The sequence below is a fragment of the Anarrhichthys ocellatus genome, unplaced genomic scaffold (genome assembly GCF_004355925.1).
Source record: "Anarrhichthys ocellatus isolate YVR2014 unplaced genomic scaffold, GSC_Weel_1.0 scaffold7, whole genome shotgun sequence".
Taxonomy (NCBI): Eukaryota; Metazoa; Chordata; class Actinopteri; order Perciformes; family Anarhichadidae; genus Anarrhichthys; species Anarrhichthys ocellatus.
In genome coordinates, this window is record NW_022280037.1 from 10,121,839 (window position 1) to 10,147,168 (window position 25,330).

Consider the following 25,330-nt stretch of genomic DNA (forward strand, 5'->3'; position numbering starts at 1 on the left):
GGGGGTATTGGGGATTGTGTACATCTGAATGGCACACAGCAGCAGTGAGTGTGGTAGTAAATAGCCGGGGCTTCAGTCAGTGACTCTCTGGTATTTCCTGCTTCTTTTCTTTGATGCTGAGATGTTTAAGAAGCTCGGGGGACGCTAACTGCACCCTCTTTATCCCTCAATTGAAAGATATAGACCAGGAACAGTTGATGTTGGTGTATATGTGTGCTGACGGGGCAGAGGTAACACTTGAGCTTGCTGGTTTTCTTTCTTTGTGATTAATGCTTCTAGTCATCAAACTAACCACAAGGTGAAAAATACTTTCTATCCTTCAGCTGCTGGTTTCTGGGCTTTCTTTCATGCTGCAATCTCCAAAAAAGGATGTGTTGTTTTTAACATGATCGCATCTAGTAGTTTAAAAGTTATTTTAGTAGCTTTGTTAAAACGATGCATCCTTTTATACCCTAAAGGGTTTTGTTCCAAATCCAAAGAATGCTTAACTGGGACCATTAGTCGAGTCATCGATTTGCTGATGGGATGTGAAAAACATTTTTGGTTCTCAATTCATCATTTAAAGTTTTTAGTCGAGCAAAAATGCCAAATTGATCTGCGTCCAGCTTCTCAAGTTTTAAGAGTTGTTTCTTATTTTACATCATAACTGTTGGTCAGACTGTTGACTGTTGGTTAAGTTGCTCTTTAATGCTGCAGTCTGCCAAGAATTTCTATGTGAAAGTTCATGTCATTGACGAGAACAATACCAAGTGGGGCTGAGATGCTTTAGATTGCCCAGATTTTCACATTTCCATCCCACATTGTACTACACAATGAAGCCCTCTTCATTTTCTGTGCTCTACATTACTACGTCTCCTGACTTCTGTTTTTCTTCTCTCTCCTCTTCCTCACGTCGGGTTTTCCCAGCTGGAAAACCGGAGAGTGGAACACCTGCTCCGTTACCTGCGGGGGAGGCTCTCAGGTGCGCAGCGTGCAGTGCGTCTCCCATGATGCCGCGGGCCCCCGCGTGGTGGAGGATGTCGTTTGCGCCGCCTACGCCGAGGCACCGCCCTCTCTGCAGACCTGCAACATGCAGAAGTGTGCAGAGTATCAAGTGACCAGATGGAGCGCGGTGAGTGAAACACCAGACCAAATGAAACGAAACAATTTGAGCCAAACACAAGATTCTAAGATCAACGAGCTTTATTTACACTTAATTCAACAATTCTACATTTATTAGCATATTAAGCTCACAGTTTAAGCACTATTCCAACTGGAGTGAAAAATATTCCCATCTGTTGCAAAATAAAGAACCTTAATTAACCTTAATTTAAAAAGCTAGAAGGTGGTTGATCAAGTGAAGATAAGTGAAAATAGAAAAATGAACCTGATAATAAATGGCTCATGTGAGACAAACACAAGCTGCAGATTTAAGTCCAGATGTGTCTTTTCACATAAAGTATAGTTTCTTTTCTTGCACCTTATTCAAATTACAAACATTACGACTTTGCGGGCCTCCATATTGAAGAGCAATCTGTGCTGTTGTGTCTGCAGTGCTCGGTGACTTGTGGTTCAGGCGAGCAGACCAGGGAAGTCACCTGTGTTGGTTCAGAACGAATGCGGCTGGAGGAAACAACCTGCAGCACTCTGCTCCGCCCGACCGCCGTCCGACCCTGTGAGATGGCGGCCTGCCTGAGACAGATCAGCTGGCACGTCGGGGACTGGGGCCTGGTGAGTGTGATAGGGACCAGCAGACACAAGCAACACTGGGACGCTTCTGTGCAGTTATTGTGGCTGAATGTGAAGCATGTATGTCTCTTTCAGGTAGACAGTTTTCACTGGTTAAAATCTCTTTTGGTTTTCCTTCAGTGCTCTAAGAGCTGTGGTTCCGGCTCACGAGAGCGACAGGTGATCTGCTCCGACCGAGAGAGGAACCTGTACCCTGTGGTTGAATGTAACGCCAACCCCAAACCCTCCACCGTGGAGCGCTGCAACACCCAGTCCTGCTACAGCCCACAGGGTGAGAACATGCAACACGAGCCCCTGAAGTAGACATGTTTTCTTTGCTCACACCTCATCATTTTGCATCTGTATTGTTGTCTGTCTGAATGAAGTACATCACATGGCATTTTAACGAGACTAAATGTTCGTTTCACTGCTCTACACACCCGGTTCCTGTAGCTCTGTCTTTAAATAAAAGTACACACAGATGTTCAAGTTCAGAATAAATGATTGCATCAATAAGAACTAGTTCGGATGAGCAGAAAACAATTCACATTGTCTTAATTTCTGTCACTGTCAGCCTTCACTGAGACAATTCAACCACTCACCTTCACCGTATGCTGAGCTGCTCTCATTGTTTTGTGTTTGTTTGTTGTGTTTTTTGTGCAGTGGTTCCCAGCATCCAGGACACACGAGGACACGACAACACACAGACTGTGTTCCAGCCTTATGTGCCAGACCACGCGACAGGTTGGACTCCATTCTTAAATTTGATCTGTTTCTCTATAAAGCTTGGTTTATACTTGCTTTCTTAAAAATCTACATTTGTGTAAATATTTTAGCAGCCAAATCTAAACCCTACTAATGACAGTTATAACAGTCACTCTCTGAAAAAAAAAAAATACAAAGCATTTTAGACCAAATGATATGTGTGTTAACAAGATAGCAAGTTTTATTAAAAAAAAAAAAAAAAAACCTTTTCCATTATGGTTAAAACCAAACAAAAAAAGCTAAAAGTGTGACAGCACCCTAATAATTGCTTCCCCTCAGTTCCTCTGAACCCCATCCTCTCTGCTGATATAACTCCTGTCACTTTGTGCCCAACAGCCCCCCCCCCCCCCCCAGCCCCTGTCCCAGCACTAATTATCCAGGCCTGATTGACCTGATTTCAGGGGTCCATGGGCATTGTTGGCCTGATTAAAATATTTCCAAAGCACTGAAGTGTGCAAGTGCTGGCTGTTGTGCTTTTGGTATGTTCTGGCATTCTGCAGCAAGAATTTCAAGTGTTCATTTCCTGTGAGATTGTTTCTTCTGACGGCTGGAACTTCTTGTCCCAATTCATTCTCCTCTGTTCCCTGCTTCATCTTTCCATCAACAAATGTTTCTGGTTAATTGTATGTATGTTTTTCCTTCTTGTGGTCTTTTGTGTTGCAGCTTCCCATGAGGGCTCGCTGTGTGGCCTCCAGCACAAAAGCTTAGACTCCATTGTACATTTCTAAAGCGATGTGTGAACTTCTCTTTCGCGTGTGTATGTTAATTCGCCTCCCGCTTGGTTTCATCACAGTTCGCAGGCCGGAGACGGACCCGAGCCAGACGAACACAGTCCACGACTCTCACGGCTCCGCCCCGGCCCTCCACTGCAGCCAGTCCCATTATGGCTGCTGCCCGGACGGACGCACTTCAGCCGGGGGCCCCCAGGGTTTGGGCTGCCCACATGTCCCAGCTCCCACTCTTGTCCAGCCACACTGCGTCCAGACCAGGTATCCAGCTCCAACCTGTCATTTGGCTGAGGGAACATATGGATCCTGTTTTAGAGTCTGGGTGACACTTTTATGGCCCTCTAACCAGAGATTGTTTGGTGTTACCACTAAGTGACCACAGCGGTTACCACTAAGAGGTTTTCTTTTCTTAGAGTTGCACATTTATGTTATTTTTGTACCTTCAGTACAAAGTGTTTTATTGTCTGTTCCTGTCAGTTACGGATGCTGCCAAGACAGAGTGACGGCGGCTCGTGGCCCCAACAGGGAGGGCTGCATGGAGTACGCGGCCACTGCACCTACTGTAAGCAAACATCAAATTCATTTATTTCACATGCTCGCTGACAAACTCTTCTTTACTGTGGTGACCAGACGGGCTATGAACCGTTCTTCTAATCTGTGATGTCACGTTTCCTCAGGCTGCTCCTTCTCTTCCCACTGAGAATGGAGCGCAGTGCCGCATCACCACCTACGGGTGCTGTTATGACCGCACCACACCTGCAGGAGGACCCAACGGGGAGAGCTGCCCCAACCCACCCAACCACAGTAAGAGATTGAGCAGTTGCAAATACATTATTACACATTAATCTCAGTTTTTTGTGTGTGTTCTTAAACTCGTATTTGTGAAGAGAAGGGTTTGCTACATTAATCCACATGTGAATCTATTCAGTATAATCACAGCCTTTTGTTTTTGAGGAAATAGGAAATGAGTAATATTAATGGAAGCAGGGGGAAATATAAATTCTTCACATTTCCTGCACAAATATCCCCAGTTGATCCAGGAATTCTAGTTTTCAACTTAATGCTTGTGATCAATATATATTCAGTTTTCTATTTGTAGTCTTGGCCGTACCAAAGAAATGTAGCTGATTGTAATGAAGGCTGTTGCGTCAGAGGGCTGTTAGTCTGTCGGGTCATGGACTCGGATACAATTTATATTTGTAAAAAGAAAAATGAACGAAAATTTTCTTCCTAGAAAAGTTCATTCTTGATCTTAAAAGTAGTAGTTTAACAAAACAATCCCACCTCAGGTCCCCTCACTAGCTTGTTCTGTAGCTTTAAATTGAATCATACGTCCTTCATCAGATGATGATGTCAACTGAGCAAACTCTATCCATGGATGAAGACCATGTGATAGAGATGAAAGTGCAGGTAAAGTTGGTAATGAGTCCTGGAGACTTCATGTTGCTCTGTTTCTTTGCTGCAGTTGAGCGCTCCATCTGCTCGCTGCCTCGCGCCGCCGGCTCCTGCAGCGGCTGGGTGCCGCGCTACCACTACGACGTCATCGCCTCCAAGTGCGTGCACTTCTGGTACGGAGGTTGCCACGGCAACAGTAACAACTTCATGACCCGGGCCGAGTGCCAGAGGGGTTGCCGGGGGGCTGCAACGAGCCAGCAGGGCCCGGGCCCGGTCGCTCCCGCCGCGCAGCCGACTTCTAGAAGAGAGTCCACCGCTGGAAGGACCGCATCTGGAGCAGGAACAGCATCTGGAGCAGGTGGATCCATGTCTGGGGGGTCACGCAGCATGGGGAGGATTTTCACGGTCCAGGGAAGATCGACCAGCAACACCGGCAGACAGGCCACAAGTGCCGCCAACCATGCCCACAGAGCCAGAGTCTTACTGCGCACTCACCGACCTTCCCCTGCTGCCGATGCACAGCACACCGGCCCAGCAGCGAGGTAAGACCCAAAAGACCCAGGGAGCACGGCGAAAAGCTCAGTCCCTGCCCCAGCACCGGCTCCACTGGCCCCAGAATGCCGTTTACAGCCTTCCTCCCCCTGCTGACGGAGCCCCAGTCCACTCAGCCCTGCTGTGAGTGTGAGGAGGGCCAAAGAGTGAGCTGAAGGAAACATCATCCGCAGATCACAAATCACGTGCATCGTTCTGTTACCCCCCAAAATAAGATGATGATTCAATGTATTGTGCTAAATATTCCCAGCCTACATGCACGACACATTTATACAAACCAGATCCAGAATTCATATTATTATGATATTTTCAAAAATACAACAAAAATAATTTTAAAAAATGAAGGATTTCATTCACATAACTCACAGAATCTTATTTTTTTATGTGTGCAGTAAAATGTATCAATTACTAAGCGTCTGTAATTTGAGAAATCAAAGTGAAGACTTAATAAATAGTCAATCTTGCCTTCTTTAACAAGCTTTTAAGACTAAATTAACAAACTTGAAGTGTAACTTAACAGCCCCTGGATGGCTCCGTTCAAAATCGCATACTAACATATTACTCTTACGAAGTGTGCTTGAGCACACATTAGGTAACAGTCTGCTGTTATACACACTGATTGAGTATCTCGTATGTAAGTATGTAGTACGTAAGTATGCAATTTCGAACACAGCCACAGGCTTGTTGATGTAGAAGAGTACTTCAGGGTGTGTCAGTACATCATGACATCACTGTTTAGTGGTAACAGGTGCAACAAACCCAAAACTTTCAACCAGGAAGGGCCGTGAAACAGTCTGATGTTAAGTTACTCTTTAAACACATTATATATTATTATATTGTATTATATACATGTGCTTTATTTTATGCTTCATGCTCTTTCCACTATATGTAAACGCACATACCTTCTTGTGACGCTGATATAATCTACACCCCTTGCTTTGTAAAGTTCAACCACATCCATGCTACTGTACCTTGAGCTCCACAGACTTTTACTCTCACGCTTGCAACACCTTATGTTTTTCCTTTAACCTCGTCAAAATGTCAGGAGAAGTCGACAACCTCACAGCGACCCTAAAATGGACGTCTCTTCTGTTTCAATGCTTCTGGGACTTTTTCACTGTCTGTCTGGAGTTCGCGTTAGTCTTCGTCCTTTTCCTTGTTTGTGCCCGCTACCTCACTGTGTCCACCACCTGCGTGCTTTGTGTTGTCACCTTGATGTCAATTAGATCAAACTAATAAAGGTTCTGCTGTGATGCTTCATGGTGTTGGTTTTGTGTTGTCACTAAACTCTGTCTTTCTCCACCTCAACATCCGTGTAGTTTGGTGTATTAGCTACGTCTTTTGGGGGACATTGTTAGTCTACTTCTTTCTGGGAAATTTGTCTTTGATTTGTAGCGCACATAATTAGCTGTTTTGCGGGTGAAGGTTGCATTGTTTTGTCTCGTCACTTTTCACGTTGCATGGGCCCTTTGTCTGCCAAAGCTGGGTTTCCCCTCTGTCTTTTCTCTCTGAACTTCTAAAGCCAGGTTGTGGGCGATCTTTATGCTTGCTTTGGTGACTACTAATAAAAGTACCCACAGCGGAGCATAAAGTGACTCTTTCATTCTCTTCCTCCCTTCAATCTTCCAACTTCCTCCTGATCCTCCATCCTATTTTTTCCTACTTTCCTTCCTTCCTTCCTTCTGTGCTTGTATCCTCCTGTTTCCTCAGTTTGACCCTTGGAGAAGTGACCATCGATAAGTCTGACCCCTCCACAGTGGAAGCTTTAGTGGGCCAGACAGTTGTGCTGCCCTGCAGAGTCAGCCCGCCGCCGTCCTCCACTGTCAATGTCGAGTGGAGAAGAGATGGCGTCCCTCTGTCAACTTACAGGTCTGTAGAAACACACACACACACGCAGTGTATTTCATTTTTCTGTCAATGTTTGTGATTATTCTTTATCTATATGTTCTTTAGGCATCACCAGCAGCCCAATGGCTCCCTGTTAGTTGGTCCTCTCTCTAAGTTGGACTCTGGTTGGTTCTTGTGTGTGGCTACTCGTGAACAGGAGAGAGACCACCGCTACATTTACCTGTCTGTCTCAGGTAATGCAGTGCATTCGTATGAAACTAGTGCAGTTGAAAACATTGTGAACCGCTCATACAAACAACTTCACCCTCAACACTGGGCTTTCTTGAGTCCTGAGTAATACAGCTGCCATGACATAATACACACACACACACACACAAGTCACAGCTACTCGATCATAAACACCGGTGAAATAGACTGCGAACGGCATGCTGGTCCGAGGGCCCCTAAAACTCCACACATGCTGCTGCACAGAGCGCTGTTCACTTGTTTATTCAAAGTTTATTCATATTGAACGTGCCACGTGTCCAAATTGCACCAAATTTGAGAAAGCACTCCCTTGGGTCCCCAGCAATACACCAAGTGTGAAGTAGATTGGATAAGTGGTTCTCGAGATATGCAAAGGACACACAGACAGATTCCTTGCTTCATTGTTAGATGATTTCATGTTTTTAATAAGACCACAGGAGATTCATTTTACAAAAATTCCTCTAAAGTGAAGTGAAGTAAAGCAAAAATATGCAGTTTTTACCTGCAGTGTGGAAGTAATTTGCTTTGTCAACATTGTTTTAATCATTCCTCATTTGTTTTTTTTATCAATCACTAAAGAAATACACTTTTTTTTACAAATACAAGGCATGCATGGATATAACCAGTGTGTACATTGTCCTGTAAACGGAGGACTCAAAGAAAGCTTCTGAGGAAAAACACTTTCTCCCGGTGTGCATTCGGCTAATTGGGGCCAGATTCGGTCAAAACCTTAATTTGACCGACTTTAACCCCAATTAGTTTGTCACACGGAAATCCCGAAATCAGGGCGACGCTGATGTCATAGATGATGTCAGAGGTGATGTCAGAACATGCTGACCTTGAAAACGTTAGCCAGTCTTTATGCATGATGTGACATATTGTAAGTGAATTATGACAGGAGCATTGACCCCAATCGTGTGTGTGTGTGTGTGTGTGTGTGTGTGTGTGTGTCATAGTGGGATCATCTCAGCCGGTTCCTAGCTTACCGCCCGGAGACGGTCCTTTCCCTCGGTAAGAATCTCTCTTTCTCTGTATACACAAAACTCTGTCTCCCTGAAAATACAAAGAAGAGAAATTGAAGATGAAAGATACAAAACACCAAAATCAGTTAAGCTTAATATTTGTATTATTTCCAATGTCCTCTGTAGGTATTAAATGATGAAACAGCCACTGTCTCTGTTATTTCTTCTCAGCTTCAGTATCGAGCGGTCGAGCTCGTCTTTGCTGGAGACGCGAGCCGGACAAACTGCCAGACTGTCCTGCACGATCGTCCCTCCGTCAGCACGTCGGTCCGTCAGCATCCAGTGGACCAAAGATGGACACGCCCTCAGCGACTCCAGGTAAATGTCACACTGCTCCACTGATTCATGCACTAATTGTGATTCCAAGGAACTTTCTAACCACTCAGTAGATTTTTCTGACAATGTTAAAATAAGGTTTTGAATACAGGACTTTTACTTTTTCACGATGTGTTATTGCCACCTTTATCTAAGGTTTATCTAAAACCTATTGTAGCCGTATAGACAGACGTATTGTGCTGTGATGTTCTGGTCGGCAGTGCGAACAGGCGTCTTGACTCGCTGCTGTGTCGTCGCAGGTTCACCCAACATTCAGATGGCACTCTGACCATCGGCTCTCTGAAGTCTGCAGACTCCGGCGTCTACACGTGCACGGCCTCCTCTCAGCAGCAGCTGGAGCAGCGACAGCTGCAGCTCAGAGTCCAAGGTGACTTTTATTGTTTTGCATGATCATTGGGCCTCTGTTCAGGCATCTGTTGATGCTGTAATCTCACTTCAGCACCAGCAGAGGTCGGTATTTATGAATGTCATGAAATAGACAAAGGATATGCAGCTGGGAGTTTGTGAGGATTTTTTAGGTTGACAAAAATGATCAGATTTTTTTTCTTCTGTTTCTGTTGTCCAGTCGACCTGAAGATCACCACAGCTCCCAACAACATCCAGGTGTCTGAAGGCAGCAGAGCGCTGCTCTCCTGTGTGGTGTCAGGAGACAATGTCAACATAGGCTGGTCCAGGTAAATCACAAGTATCATCTGTTAGACGTGATTGTGAATGTTTGTTTAATCTAAGAAAGCCCAAGAAAAATCAGCACAGCAGGGAGCAACACGTGCAGCACCATATAGTGACTTAAAGGTTATTTGTTTTCATAAACAAGTACATAACTCCTACTAGAGGCGCAGATAGAATTAAAAATGCTCTCACCTAGGATTTTTTTGTCGTTAGTTTGATGTTCAGTTCCAGATTCATTTATTAATTACTTTGACTTAGATGTTCAGTTCAACAGTTATCCAACTTGTTCATTCTGTAACACAGTCAGAGATTATTCATTGAGATTGATTGTTTTGGGGGGGGTTTTCGTGGCGAATAAGTATAAAAAAAGTTTTAAAAGAATAAAAAGTTATATAGTCTTCTGTTGAGTTACTCAAAAGGAAAATCTAAAATGATTCATAAGAACATTGCTGTATTATTTTTACTCTTTTACTATTTTACAAAAATGTGACTTTTTCAAGGTAGACATAGTCAGTTGAGTTAGTAAAAGAAGGTGCACAAAGCTCACGGGCCTTAACTGTCTCGCTCCTCTTTTACTACAGAAACGGTGTACCGGTGCGTCCAGACGGTCGTAACATCCTGACGTCCTCTGACGGCAGCCTGATCCTGAATAACGTCAAGCCTTCAGACGAGGGCACGTACACCTGTAACGCTTACACCGGCATCTACTCTGTGAGCGCCACGGCTGAAGTTAGAGTCATTAAAGACACACAGCAAGGTGAGGATGATCATCTGACACAGCCATCCTCCAGAGTATACATCATGTGATCAACAGATTGTTTGTGAGCTTTCATAGATGAGAATTAGTTTTAGCTTTTGGTTTATTAGAAAAGAAAAACGGTTTAAACTCTGACTGAATTGCCACTTTGTTTCACTTCATTATTACGACTTCTACTATTTGAATCTCTGAAAGAAATTGGAGATGTGGGCAGCAATTTATGGATCTGGAACCGGGCCGACGAGGGCGATATTTTCAGTGATCTGGGAACAAAAAAAATATATATTTTTCAGACAACATAACATGAAAAACTCAGATCTGTTCCATGCAGGTGAACACAGTGTAAAAGACTGACATGAGGAAGTCATTTCAAGATGAATTTACACCACACAATATTCTGTGTATTGACTTGAATGTACAAACTAAATATCTTTTGTCTCTGTTGCAGATGACGATGTGCCTCCAGAATGCGTGGACCAGCCTGATCTTGCCAACTGCGACCTGATAGTTTACGCCAGACTTTGCTCCAACTCGTACTACTCCAGCTTCTGCTGTGCCAGCTGTACCAGGCACTCACAGAGGAACGACAGGTCCGGTCGTCTGGGCTAAAGCTGCAGAGGCTTTTTAAAAACTGTGGGACGGGTGGGAGAGAGGGGACGACCGAGGGCTAGTGTTTCAGACATCGCAGCTGCATTTTGAAAAAACCTTCCAACACTGAACTTTTGCCAAAAGCACTCAAAACTGCAACGGAAAAAGGGACTGATTACTAGCAGATGTTGTTGAATCTGTGAACCTGGAGTTCAGGGAGTCTGTTTGTACACTGCTGCATTAAACACTGAATATGGAGACACTGAATAGGGGCCTTAAACGCACCACGTAAACCTGGAGAGTCTGTTGAATGTGATGACGCAAGAGTCGAACTTTCTTTGTCGTTCTTCCTCCGCCACGTCTTTAAAATAAGTTATTTTCTCCTTGGACCTACTGTACGTGTTCTCTGTTTTCTAGAGAATTGTTTTACTTGCAGGTCATTAAAAGGATTTGACATGTAAATCCAGTGAAATTAAAATGTTTTGACCACTGCTCTGTTTTTTAATGAATATTTTTGGCATTTCACTGATAAAAAAAGAGCTTGTATCTTCTCTTCCTAATGTTTATTTTTATGTAATTATTTGACATTAAAAATAATATTTTGATAAAAGCGGTTGTTGGATTTGGATTATTGTGTCATTGGATGTTCCAGTTTGAACCACAAGGGGACGCTCATCGTGACACATGGCATGTCTCATTCAGCTTCATGTCGTTTCTGAACTGTGTTAAATGGTCATTACATTCCTTCATGTATTTCCATTGTTTTATAGCAGCAGGCCGGTATTTTACTGTTCTCTGTGGCTGTTTGCAAGTTCTCAATTTGACTCTGAAACCTTCATCAGGAGGTTCGAGGTGTTTTGATAATTGACGTCAGGTGTGCCAGATGATGGCTGCTGATGTCACAGGTCTAAACACAGGTGGTTTGTTTCACTCATGATTATATGAACAACTCCATTGCTTTCAAAAGTTATCTGTTAAAATGCCTCCTCGGAGTTTAATATTAGCTTTGAGATGAGAGAAAAGAAGGTAAGACTTTACTTTCACATGTTACAGCAGCACAAGAAAAATAAAGTACCATTTAAAACAACAAATACAACAACCTAAGACAATTACTATGAATTACATTACAGACACGACATGATTTATTTTTTTTATTGTGTAGTTTTTTGTAAATAATATTGATGGTGAAACTGGGAGCCTTGTTTGGAGATTAGTTAGAAAAATCACGACATCAGTTTATTGTAGTTTGGCTGTTTGCTGTTTTTTACACGTCACAGTGGGAAAGCGCAGGTTTTTTATGTACAACTTAATTTCTTTTAAAAAAATTCATTTTTGTGATGATGGGTATCCTGTGAAACTGGAAGCTTTAAACATCAAACGTGTGTCTTTGTAGAAATGTCTCTCTTGTTTACTTGTTGAATATCAGTGAAAAGTGAGTTATTCGTGAGAGCTCTGATCTACTGGAGGCGTCGGGTTGTAGTTTAACTGTTACTTTGCATTAAGACTGATCTGGTGTTTGCATGAAGAGTTCTAGTCCAATAAAAAACTCCCTTTATGAGAATCTTAGATTTATAAGAGAGCATTTACTGTCTCAGCTTGCATTTTGTCCTCTGGTTTTACTTCCCATAATACAGTTTGTGGAAAATACTGTGGCCTTTTTTGTACTGCACTTAGTCCTGCTAGTATAAGTTGATAATGTAAAAGAATATAGGTGTCTTTTAATTCATCAGACAGTTTGTAACTAACTTTGGAAATATACTTACTGATACAAATATACTTACTTACAAATACTGAGTTATAAATAAGCACAAGAGCTTTATTCCTGTAATGAACTGTTTCCTCACAGCAGTTTCTAGATAAATCTAAAGGTCAGGGTTCACAAGAGGCGATATAATTATCTAGCTCACAGATGTCACACACACACACCACGTTTCTGTTGCGGTCTCTCACACTTTGTTTCCTGTTTGTGTGACTCCGGTGAACACAAACATGTTTTTTAAGGAAACAAATGGAGAAAATAGAACGTGTTTGTAGTGATGTTTGTGCAGTAGCTTGAACCTCACTGGGCTCTTAAATGATAAAGAATACATTTATAGTTTGATGAGAACTGCTGGAAATTAACTACATTTAGTCAAGTGTAGTGTTCTTGGTTATAGTTTTGAGCTACTTGTACTTAACAATTTCTGCAACTTCATACTTTTACTCTATTGTACTTTGTATTGCACTGCATTTATTTATTACTGCAGAGTCAGATGAATAATACAAAATACTACCAAAAAATAAATAAATGAATGATGCATTTGCAAAAACAGATGAATACATTTATTTTTTGCGCTCCAGGGGTTTTAAATTAAACTGCTTTTGAGTTGTTTTCATAAGATATCTTAAATTAATAACGATGCTTTTTGCTTTTTGTGCCCTCAGAATGTCTACCACAATGGTCTTGGATTATTCAATTTAGGAACGGCCTTTATCTGTTTTTTCAAATCAAATTTTGACATGACTACAGATTTAAATAAGAATGCTAGAAGAATATAAACTAATTTAAATGATCTCCACCTTTATCAGCTGCAACATTGAAGAGATGAACACATTAATGCATCAGCTGTTATTATTCTGAAATGGTCCATTCTGCATACTGTGTATTTTTACTTTTGGTACTTTAAGTATATTTTTAATTGTACTACTTTTGTACGTTGGTTTTAATAAAGTACAATTTTGAATGCAGGACTTCTACGTGTAGCAAAGTACTTCTACTACTGTTTTATTGCTGATCACCGCTGTTGATGAGGGATTGTTTGGTCAGAAGCATGTTTTAAATATAGTTAGTAATAATAATATCTCAAATAATGGTTCATATTAAAATGAGACTTCAGTAACACGTGCATAGACTCTTAAACTGTTTGTTGTCTCAAGTCCACCTGATAAAGTTTAAATCTCTTTGACTGCAACTACATGTACTGCTCTCATGCTCTTCCTACAACATAATCAAATGCATATTTCTGCACCCGATGACAGTAAACAGCTGTTGTAACAGATATTAACACACATTCATGTTCATTCTGTAGCTTCGGTTGACACAGAAATGGAGGTTTTTCCAGCTGTTTGCTCAGAGACTTGCTTTGCAGTGAGGTGCAGAGGTGCAGCTGCAGCCGGAGGTTGTGGTGAAGTGGAGGTTTGCACCTTCGTCGTTTCTCAGCACAGAGAGCAATATGCAGGCTGCTCTGTGACCACATCCTCTCCTCTGCTGTCGCTCTCTGCTCCTCTGCAGGCTTTCAAGCTCCGGTTTGTCTCCCTCACCAACAACAGCTCTGACCTCCTTCTGTTCTCAGATGAGGACGCTGACTTCCTGTTGTCGTGTGGTCGCCTCACACTCTTACATTTACTTTCCTGCTGAACGTGTTTCAACTAAAGGAACATCTTCTTTATTCATGAAGAGAACGTAAACCCTCATAAGCTTCTCTCACTAGATGTACGACTTTGATGAAGTCAAATGATTCCTTTTAAAATGTTAAAACACAGATCAGTTGATGGAATTTTATCAGATCAAATGTCACTGGAGAAACTTAGTCACCTCTCAGTTTGCTCAATGGAAAAACTTGTCGAGACCCAAATGACAGCTTGTGAAGATTTTCCGAGCTGAGATGTTTCAACATCATGCATGTAGGTGAAAAATACTTTCTTTCTCAGAAAACAGGCAGAAATACCTCACTGTCTGCGGAAAAAATATATGTTCAGTGTCGGATGAAATGTGAGAGTAATGTCTAATTCTTTGATTTTAAATCAACCATTATAATATGAACGACTGATATGATATGAGGATGAACCCATGCCCTTTTAGAAATAAACTGAATGTAACAGTCTGAAGATGTCATGAGAATAATAAACAAACTTTTTTTTCATATAGAGAAATGAAAGCACATGATTGACAAAGATCCTCTGAAATACTTTTATTGAGAAGAAAATCAAGCAACCAAGCAATTCACGACCACAAACACAGAATTATTGTTATAAGTACTTGTAAAAAGTTGGTACCCAAAATATTTGTATGGCAGTTTTAACAACAATATGCACAGAACTGTTCCTCTATTTTAGCAGAGTGTAAATGCACTGCAACATACAACGACGTGGATGTATAACTTGTCCACCTTATTTACAGAATCAAACACTATTGATCTCCTAGATTTATTTATTCTGACCTCCGCTGTCAGTCGTTCTGCTTCCCGGCTAATCTCTGCAACAGACAGAAAAGACACAACGTTACGAGCTCTTTTCTTATTACTCCTTCAGCCTAATTTATGTAAAATGGAACAAACCTGAAGCTTCCACACCAGGAACGCCACGAAGGCTCCGTAGACGATGCTCTTGATGATGAAAACACCGTAGGAGTATTTGGCGGTCAGTGTGACCCTCAAATATTTCTCTGCAGAAAGTTCAAACATTTATTGACACGATTCAAAGACCAAACAGGACTCTAAATAGTAGTGATGATGCATTGAGGTGTTCAGAAACACAGAATAATGTTTACCTCTTGTCAGGACTCCTTCTTTAGCTGATAGAAGAAGAAGAAGAAAAGCATTAGACAGATGGTTGTTGATGTATTTGCAATTGCAAAGAGAACACGTTGAGGTCATTTCTGAGTTTCAAATGAAACCTACCTTTTACCCCATAAATTGTTTTTGGAAAATGTTTAGTATGTGTCCCATTGAAGAAGCTGACGGTGCAGGTGAACTCTTTGTCGCGTGTGAACCAGTCGTTTTCAGAGACCCTCAGCCTGCTGGTGATTTTGTAATAGTTTTCTTCCCGGAGGGCAACTCTGTCGGTGACGTTCCAGTTGCTCTCGTTGATCTGCTGCCCGTCGATCAGCCAGGTTACAGTAACATGGTCTGGGTAGAATCCACTGGCCACACAAACAATGGTCTTCTTCTGACACTCCTCTGGAGAAGGTGGAAGCACTTTGACTGTTGGTTCGGCGATATTAAGTCCTGGTTCTGCAAGGACAAACAAACGCACCATGAATTAAAGCTGCCTATAGATCTACAGCAAACCTATCTGCAATCCTGGATCCTTAATTATTCGTGTGACCTCTGGACACAAGAATGTAGACATGACAGAAATACCTTTTCACAACAAACATTTGCACCAAATAAAACATGACCGTCACAGGTTAAAGGTCACATTGAGAGACATTAAAGTCTAAGTTACTCAGAAAAATGTTTGATCTTAACAAGAGCTGTTGGACTGAGATGACGTCCAGTTTATTTTTTCCGCAGCGTTTGTGGGTTTCTCATAAATAAGCTAGAAACTACAATATCATGAATCCCACTCATGAATGCAATTTGAATAGAGGTTTTTCATTTACTTTTTGATGCAGGAAGGAAAAACTAAGTTTCTGTTTAGCAACTGAGAAAATGATTATAATATCCTCTGAATGCCAATTCTTACGGCTTGTCTCGTACCTAGACTTATCACATAGAGATCATCTTGGTTACCTCAAATTTTACATTTTCTTTTGCACTTTTGACGCACGGCAACACGATGCTGCTTCAGCAAAAAACTAATCAAGACATTAAAACAACACTAAACTGAAGGCTCAGGTTTAAGTTAAGACAAGGTCACAAGACAAACATTTATACATGTCATTTTTTTTGATCATTTTCTTACCCAACACTGTCAGTCTGGTGCCACTGCCAAAATAAGCAGGATCGTAGTTGTTCACACTGATACGAGGCTATACAAGAAAGACTGCTCAGGCTTCCAGCACTGAAAGCTGTAGACTGTCTTTGTGCTCTTTTTTTTTTAGGAAGTAAAACCTTTTTATGCACACATAAATGCAGAGGCAATACACACTCATACCAAATTAAATTAGTGCCGAACAGCATTCAACTTCTGACTTAAGGTCTATTTAAGTGCATGATGTTAAAAACAACCCTCGCCCGTAACCTGCAAGTTACCAACTACTTTACTGTTCTGTCCATATGCACCATTGTAATAGTTTATGTTCAGTTTTGTGATTCTTACCTAGAACGGTGAGTTTAGTTCCAGCTCCAAAGTGAGCCTCAGACTGTGAGCTCACAGTGCTTCACAGAGATGATAAGAACTGGCTTTAGAGGAATAATCTGGGCGTAGAGCCAAATGTTTCATTGCTGCTGTACTTTTACTGGAGAACATAGACAATGCTGGTTTTTACTGGCACAAACTAACTTCTAAGATAACTTCTTTCACACTTTAAACTTTGTACACTTTTGTTCACTATTAAATATGTCTATTTAATAAATTCTTAGTACCGACTATAATCTTAACATATAAACAAGCTGATAATCTTCTTCTCTGAGACGTTTTTGTGCAGGTTTTCTTACCTAAAACAGTGAGTTTAGTTCCAGCTCCAAAGAGAGCCTCGGAGTAGGACCACAGAGACTTTCCACTGATACAAAACCTCTTCCAGCTGGCTCTTTGTCTTAGTTCCAACGTTGTGACTCTTTTACATGTGAAGACTTTAACTCGTATTTTACAAACAGTCAAATCCTGCTAAACTCACTGTCTCCATTTAAATCTATTTGTGCTTTTGGTTATTTTATCATTATCTAATGAAATATTTGGTAAACATTGTTGTTTTAGAAGTCATTTGATTCTTAGAGTATCTCAACAGTATAAAACACAATCTAAACTAAACCGTACCTGAGCAGTATTTAATGAACTTCAAATGTTTTCTTACCTAAAACCGTTAACTTTGTTCCTCCACCAAAGTGAACCTCTGCTGCACCACCAGAGTCACAGTGAACCTGATCAGTGCTCTGAACAGCCCAACATGCTGCTTTTACTTTAGTTTTGTAATAAATGTAGATTTCCTTTTTAAAACCAACAACTACAGTCTGTTTTCACCAAGCTGGATGTAATAGGGACATCTCAATTATCTTCCTGTTGTAATTAATATTAATTTATCAAATTTAGTTCCCTGGCTGAAATAATAAAACTTAAGAACAAAAAGCTCCGAGCAGAACTTAAACTAGACTTTAGTGACAATGACTTTCTCCCATTTGTTTTGATATCTTACCTAAAACTGTTAACTTTGTTCCTCCACCAAAGTGAGCCTCTGCATTCTGGGTCACAGTGAACTTCATCAGTGCTTAAAACAGATGCTGCTTTTACTTTGTTTCATTACTTTTTATTTTTATAATCAATGCAACTTTTCTTTAGAACCAACAACTACAATCTTGTTGTTTTTTTTTACAATTTTTTTTAATAACATAAAGTCTAACAGTGAAGTTAACTTAGCAAGAACAGTCAGGTTTGTTCCTCGGCTTAAACTGCCATGTCAAGCCTCACAACAAAAAGCTAAACTCAAACTAGACTTGAGTGAAATAAGTTTCTTAAATCCACAATTTAAGAAAAAGTTTAGATTTCTTACCTAGAACCGTTAACTTAGTTCCTCCACCGAAGTAAGCTGCATTAGCACCAGAGTCACAGTGAACTTGATCAGTGCTCAAAACAGCCCAACATGCTGCTTTTACTTTTTGTTACTTTCTAGTTCTCTGGCTGAAACAGGCTTCGAACTGATGTTTAAGGTTAAGAGTATAAATCTCTGAGCAGAACTTAATCTGGACTTTAGTGCTGCACATTTCAAACACTCGAATTACGTTTGTATTTTTAAACGTGTTTTAGTTTCTTACCTAGAACTGTTAACTTAGTTCCTCCACCGAAGAAAGCTTCACCACCACCAGAGTCACAGTGAGCTTGATCAGTGCTCAAAACAGCACAAGATGCTGCTTTTACTTTGCTTCCTTCTGTTGGTTACCTTTTAAGTGTTTATTATATTAATGTCACTTTTCTTTCAATCCAAAAAAACAACATTTCTTTCACTGCAGTCTGATTGTTGAGGATGAACTTTTTTTGTGTTGCATTAGACTTGAGAAACCCACCTGTTTGTGCAGGTTTCACTTATTTTACAGGATGAATGAATCAGAAGAAGGTTTGAAGTCTTACTTACCGAGAACAGTCAGTTTAGTTCCCTGACCGAAGTAGGCTTCGTACTGACACAGTGTTTAAGCTTAGGAGCAAAAAGCTCTTAACAGAAGGTCGGGTACATACAATTTGTTTAGGAATGACTCCAATTACAAAGCCTGTTACATTTGTTCCGATGTCTTGCCATAGACTTTATCAACGACTGTATATAGAAAATATATTTCTTACCTATAACCGTTAACTTAGTTCCTCCACCGAAGAAAGCTTGATAACCACCAGAGTCACAGTGAACTTGATCAGTGCTCAAAACAGCACAAGATGCTGCTTTTACTTCGCGTCTTTGAATTTTGTTGCTTTCAAATTTTCTTTATTGTATTAAATGTATTTGTTTGTTAAAATTGAAATACCAACATTTACTGCACTGCAGTCTGTTTTTTATAACTTTAATGTAACACAAAACTTCCCCCCAGACACCAGACCTTTATACCAGTGAATTAATCAGAAGAAGGTTTGAAGTCTTACTCACCGAGAACAGTCAGTTTAGTTCCCTGGCCGAAATAGGCTTCGTTATTGGCACAGCGCTTAAGCTTAACATCAAAAACCACTGAGCTGAACTTGAACTAAAAAGTACATTGAGTTTCTTAATGCACCACCCCAATGACACATCTTATTACATTAGTTCCATCTGAACCATCCTTGACTTACCCAGAACAGTCAGTTTGGTTCCTTTTCCAAAGTAAGCCTCATTTGCATTGTCACAGTGCAGAAATACTGAGCATGAAACTCCTGAGTCTTTCTCCCACAATTATCTTTGGAAGGTTTTTACCAATACTTCTGTTTATATTAAGACTCTACAGCAATGTGACATTTAACAAAACTCAATAATAAACTGAAATATTTACCTAGAACAGTCAGTTTGGTTCCTTGGCCAAAGTAAGCAGGTTCAGTGTTGGTCACAGTGTTTTCACTTCAGCTCAATATTTCAGCTTTTAACAACAACAGTTTTTTGTCTTCACTTTCATTCCAACATTTCAACTATTGTAAGTGTGTACCAGTGCACTGCAGCAGTGAGAGATGCTACTTACCCAAAACAGTGAGTTTTGTTCCCTTTCCAAAGTAAGCTTCAGATCCAGAGTCACACTGAATGTCTCCTCTACCAAAAAGTCTCAAAACTTTCCATAACCCTCATGTTGAAGCACAGTGTAATAATCCAGAGGATGAAGAAGGTTTCAACATGCAGGATGAGCTTCATGATGTCCAAATATGTTGCTTTTGTCAGGATGAATAAAAGAAGCATCCCAATGCTCCACATATGATTTAAAACTTGTTTTTTAAAAACTCATTTTCAGCCAATTTGTCCATTAATGTTGACTTTCCAGTTCCAGTTTGGCCTGACATCTTACACACCTTCCGATTATTGATTTTTCTGCTCTTCCAAGTATCCCAGGTAGCATGTAGCAGTCTACACAATGGGCGTCAATGGGAGGAGGTTTTTGTACAGCGGCTCTATAGGATTGTATCACCGTGGCCCCCTGTCCCCACGGTGAAAAAGCATCACACAAAAACCTGAAGTCTCTTTCGTTCTCTCCCCTCTCCTTCCCCCACCCAGCTCCTCCATATCTCAGCCTCCATCTCTCTCTGTGTGAGAGAGCAGCTGTTCAGGTCGGGCTGACTGACGGCTGAGCGGCCTCCGACCTGACTGCTGCTATTTCTGGGACAGCTAAGAAAAGAAGCAAGAACAGTGGAAAGGAAAAGGGAAACTGGTGTTTGTTTGTTCGAAGATGTTCAGAGGGAGTGACATCTCTGCTGGTCACACCTCTTTATCCACCCAGTACCCAACAACCAGAGTGCTCATATTCAAAATACAACCTTTTTATGATCTTGTATCTACTTAATTGTGAGATGAAGCATTTCTATGATACATCACCCTAACCCTATGTCTCTGTTAAATGTACATTGCAGCTCATTCAGCCTAATTCTTCACTAAGATTCCATCTCAAATACAACTTTAAATATTTGATTTGGCTTCACTTTGACATATCCTGACTTCTGAAAAGCTCAAGGTGATTTTTTTTGTTTTGTTATTTAAGTGTAATCCCATGTGACTCCTGTAGAGGTCAGCGTGTGATAACCTCTCAAACTTGATATACTTTAGTGTTGCCAGGCTGCACACAGAATTATAGTCAAATAACAGACCAAAGCACTAAATGACACAGATCAGAGAATCTCTGTAGGACAATAATACTGAATGTGACTAGTCATGTTTACCACGTTAACACCTGCTCACTTATCTGAACTGATCAGCGTTGTGGTCTTGCAGGAACATCGTGACTTATGGGGAAGCATTCTTGTACTTTTTTTGAATGAATTAATAGATTTGAATAAAAACATGTTTCATATTTTTCACGTTGTCGGCCTGTTGATTTTACCCAGAATCCTGCAGAGTTCAACACATTAACCCTCCTCCCTGTCATCTCTTCCTGAGGTTTTTGTTTAGCTGCTGAGGCTTTCTGAACCATTGTGCTATACTGGAGGCACAGTAAAACACAGCTGAGTCTCCGGCCTCGACAGGGTGGATCTGCAGAGAGGAGCTAAGTATTGCAGGCCGGGACATGGTGTACTTGGTGCTGTTGAAAGGAGCTTCAATGCTCCCCAGGTTAACAGTGATGGAGTATGTGACCAGCTGCATTTCCCTGCTGCTGCGTTGTCTGTACCAGAACATGTAGTAATGATCCTTGGCATCTTGTTCACACTGCAGAGTTACAGCCGAGTCTCCTTCACGGCTGAATAAAGATGGAGGCTGCTGAATTTTTACACCAACAGAGGAATCTGGAAAAACAGAAAAAAACAACATATGAATTAACAACTTCAACGAGGAAGAAGAAATAAAATGTTCTTTCAACTGAATTTAAATGTTCTTACTGGTGAAGATGAGAACAGCAACCAGGAGCAGCTTCATTTCAACATCAATCAGATGAAATATTTAAAATCACAACTCTGTCTTCAGGTGGACCTCACTGTTCTGCCACAGTCAAAACATTGACAAATAGAAGTGTGAAGGAGTCTCTGAGTACAGTCACAGTCTCCTAGTGGACACTGAGCTGCAACTGCAGGATCAAATGCTTTGCTCTGTGGCAGTGGTTCTTAGAAGATGTTAGGATTATATATCATGACTTTTATGCTCCCCTGACTTTTTTCAGTGCAATGTCAGGACGACTATTTGTTTTCATGGTTTTTGGACTCCGTTTAGTTCCAGTTCTACTTTGTTTTGTGTTTATCGCTTGATTTTTGAGGTTTTGTTTTGGGTGCTCTGCATTGTTTTTCCCAGAGAGTTTGTACCACTTGAGTTCCTCTTGTGAGCAGCCTTATTTTCCCCTGCGCACCTGTCTTATTGTCTCTGCTGGTGTTGTTGCCCACCACCATAAGATGAGATGAAGGGCCCCTGGGCATGGCCGCGTGAAAGGGCCACGCCAGATGGCACTAAAGAGGATTTACAGTGCAGGCACAGCCAATGAACCGCTACAGCACAGAAGCACATTACCAAAATAAACTCAGGGGGTAAACAGTCACTCAGAATGTATCATGATGGTTTCTATCTTCAAAGTGAATTATTCAAGGATCATTCATTGTCATTATGCAACACAGGGATGCACAACGTAATGCCCTTGTAGCCCATTTTGCAACCAAAGAAAAACTTGACAAACAAAAACAATAGTGCGTTCCTCTAGTGCATTTTAAAAAAAATATGCATCAGCAGGAATGAATGACTTTCTGAAGTTCAGTTTCACTTTTAGGGCCTCGTCATTGATCGGATTGACTGAGGCCTTTGACTCTGGGACAAAAAATGTGAAGTTATCAACAGCGACTTCATGCAGAAGATCCGGTTTAGGGGCCCGTTTGGTAATTCACCAATGCCTTCCACACACTCGTCTCCATTGTTTGCCCATCCTTTGGTTTCCCTCCTGCCTACTGCAGCTGTGTCTTGTTCTTGTGTGTGTACCCACTATACATCTTTTCCCATTGTTCCTTGTCGGTTGGTGGTCAATGTATCCCCGTGTTTGTAGATGTTGCCAGTTCTTTGTCAGGCTTAACCACAGTCTGCTAAATACAGTAGTATTTTCTTTACTTCCTGTTGCTTCTGCATCTTGTTCCACAGTATGAAGTGTAAAAATGAGTCGAGCACCATCAGGTCAAATTTTTATTTTTTTCGAATACTTTGGTTTTGGGCTTCAATAAATAATAATTTTAATGTTCAATCAATCTGGAATTTATTTTCTCAATGAACTGTTTATTCATTTTTTTTAAAATATTTGTCTTTTACAGTGAATACATTTACAACATGTTCAGTTGCTTTTTATTAGCAAAGCAATACTTGAACAATACCCCAATAAACCATCATATTTTCAAACAAACCCCTGAGCAGCAGCTGTTATAAGTCGTAGCAGGTTTGTAGTGAAGCTATGGTATTAAACCACATCACTGTGTGCTGGCAGCGCAGAAATACACGGCTGAGTCTGTTAAGTTCACACCACGGATTAATAGAGATCCTCTCAATGTGTCTTCTCTCCTTATCCGGAACAAGGATTCTTTGAACTGTTCCTCGTAGCTCGGAGGACTTTGCTCGACCATGTACCCGATGAGGCTCATGGACCGACTGCTCTGTCTGTGTTGGTACCACATCATAACCGAGAGGCTGTTGTCATCATGGCTGCAGTTGATTCTGACATTCTCAGCCCAGACCTTCACAATTTGAGAAGAGGACTGCTCAAAGGAAACGCTCTCCACTTGTCCTGTGAATAAAGAGATTTCATCTCATTAGTGTTGTAACGTTTGAATTCAAGAAATACCATAAACACACTGTGGTGCAGATGTTACAGAGACAACAGTACTTTACATTCAAAGAAAGGCCACAAAACACCGAATCAGACTTACTCGTAAGCACAAGCACTAACAATCCAAACGTGTATAAAGCTGGAGACATCCTTAAATCAAAATCTGTGCATTAGTGACAAATCAATAAATTGGTTTCATCTTAAATGTGCAATTACGGCATAAAGGCCTACTGAGATCAGCTGTCAGAGGTGGAGCATTCACATGTTGCTCACAAACCTATTACAGATGAAATGAGAGATGACTTCCCTTCTCCACACATCACACCTCCTCTTCGCCACCTTCTTCCTCTGCTTGCAACTGATCTTATCAAAAAAAATATTCTGCTTTTGCTTCTTTGGTGCACTTTCCTTTTTAATGGGTTTTCTCAGTGTAGTGGTTTTAAGGCTTAAAGTCGTCTCAGAATACAAATGTCTGACTGCTGTGATTCGGGAAACATTTAAGGAATGTTAGAAACTAAAGCTTGATTAATTTTCTAAACCTGCTATTAAAATTGTAGTTCTCTTAAATGCAGGCCTACATTTTTTGTGTGTTTAATGCATCCAGCATACTTTTACCTCCAGTGCACAACCTTTTTTGAATTCCTTTCATAGTCTTTCTTTTTAGTATTAAGCCAGTTTTGTAAACAATGTTATTTAAAAAGTTTAAGCAGACCACAACAATGCAGTGCCCGTTTGCAATTAAGACAGTTATCTTATCTTCATTCCCACCAAAGACGAGCAGAACTCCTAGAATTTAGAATAAAAGCAATGCAATGGATCTGAACATATTGTCTCATTGTTTGTTTGTTTTGCAGTTTGTTATGTTTCCATAGTCTTTGTTTACATAGAAAATCTCAATGTCAATTTAGCCCTGATGATAATTTAATTATGTTGACTAATTTATTTATCTTTTTCTCAGTCTTTGCTTCTTGCCTTTTCATTTATTTTGTTTGAATAAAACAAAAACAAACAAAACTTGTTTATTTGAAGTCTGCCTCTAATGCGTCTTATGATCATTTTGTGTTTTACTGTTGAAAATCCACCGCTTAATTTCTTAATCGCTGATTGATTAATTCATTAACTAGCTCCGCCCATGCCAGTTGATGCACGTGCAAATTCCGACTGTTTTTGAGGACACCTTTGCACACCGGAGTTTTCCTGTCCTGCCTCCTCCTGTCTGCTTTGGACTGAAATCACAGCTTCACTTCACCAAGGTAAGCATTTGCTTTGTCAGTGCATTTGGCTACGCTAGCTAGCTTTCTGCTTTTCGCTTCTTGGGACTCTTTCAATTGATTTATTTTTGACTGAGCTTTTCTTTTGGTTGTTTGGCATTTTTATGATCCTTTCATGCCGTTGATTTGGTGAAATATGAATACATTGTATTGAGTGTGTTGAGGCTGAACTGGTATTTGTTTAGGTTGTTGTTACTGCTTTTCCTTGATATTTCTTAACATGATTTAACGTTACCTGTCTGTGCCATGAATGGTGTTCACTAAAACTTACTCTTTATTTTCAACATCTGGTCTGTTCATTTTCCTGAAGACTCCTTTGTTGTTTTTATTTATTGTCAGCTGTTTTTTGTAAATTGCAGCACCTGCTTTGTATAAATTGTGGAAATCTGAAATTGATTTTGTCTGATGAAATGAATTACATGTTTGCCTGTATGTTGCAATCAAAATTCCATCTCACTTTCATGATTCTTTGAGAAAGTCTGACTGTGAGAAAGCATGTTATTTTCATTCTGTTTTAAAATCAGTCTGTTGTTTATGTCAGAGGTAATTTATCTGTAATTCAGCCTTCCTCTCAGGATCTTAAACATGAGAACAACAGAGAGAAAAAAGAGAGCAGGGTTTTTAGTGAGGGGCTGACATTAAACCACATCAC

The 25,330-nt window shown here is 40.7% G+C and overlaps 2 protein-coding genes across 3 annotated transcripts in view; one reads left to right on the top strand and one right to left on the bottom strand.

Moving 5' to 3' along the window:
• paplna (papilin a, proteoglycan-like sulfated glycoprotein) overlaps window positions 1–11,115 on the top strand; it is a 31,204-nt gene extending 20,089 nt beyond the window's left edge. For both annotated transcript variants that reach the window (XM_031846971.1, XM_031846972.1), the window contains 16 exons: window positions 907–1,111; window positions 1,534–1,710; window positions 1,849–1,999; window positions 2,371–2,451; window positions 3,266–3,461; window positions 3,678–3,762; window positions 3,878–4,004; window positions 4,666–5,137; window positions 6,858–7,016; window positions 7,101–7,228; window positions 8,198–8,252; window positions 8,435–8,581; window positions 8,839–8,966; window positions 9,165–9,273; window positions 9,850–10,025; window positions 10,474–11,115. In XM_031846971.1, the coding sequence (XP_031702831.1) occupies window positions 907–1,111; window positions 1,534–1,710; window positions 1,849–1,999; window positions 2,371–2,451; window positions 3,266–3,461; window positions 3,678–3,762; window positions 3,878–4,004; window positions 4,666–5,137; window positions 6,858–7,016; window positions 7,101–7,228; window positions 8,198–8,252; window positions 8,435–8,581; window positions 8,839–8,966; window positions 9,165–9,273; window positions 9,850–10,025; window positions 10,474–10,634 (2,557 nt within the window). In that variant the 3' untranslated portion in view covers window positions 10,635–11,115. The remainder of the gene's footprint in view (window positions 1–906; window positions 1,112–1,533; window positions 1,711–1,848; window positions 2,000–2,370; window positions 2,452–3,265; window positions 3,462–3,677; window positions 3,763–3,877; window positions 4,005–4,665; window positions 5,138–6,857; window positions 7,017–7,100; window positions 7,229–8,197; window positions 8,253–8,434; window positions 8,582–8,838; window positions 8,967–9,164; window positions 9,274–9,849; window positions 10,026–10,473) is intronic.
• Window positions 11,116–14,548: 3,433 nt separating this feature from the next.
• Window positions 14,549–21,559, bottom strand: LOC116383789 (M1-specific T cell receptor beta chain-like). The gene is made up of 7 exons (XM_031847883.1): window positions 21,498–21,559; window positions 21,099–21,404; window positions 19,102–19,152; window positions 15,272–15,604; window positions 15,142–15,165; window positions 14,930–15,036; window positions 14,549–14,847 (listed from the first exon to the last, which is right to left on the bottom strand). Exons 1-7 carry the CDS (start codon window positions 21,532–21,534, stop codon window positions 14,821–14,823), a joined length of 885 nt encoding a protein of 294 aa, XP_031703743.1. The 5' UTR covers window positions 21,535–21,559; the 3' UTR covers window positions 14,549–14,820.
• Window positions 21,560–25,330: the final 3,771 nt, after the last annotated feature.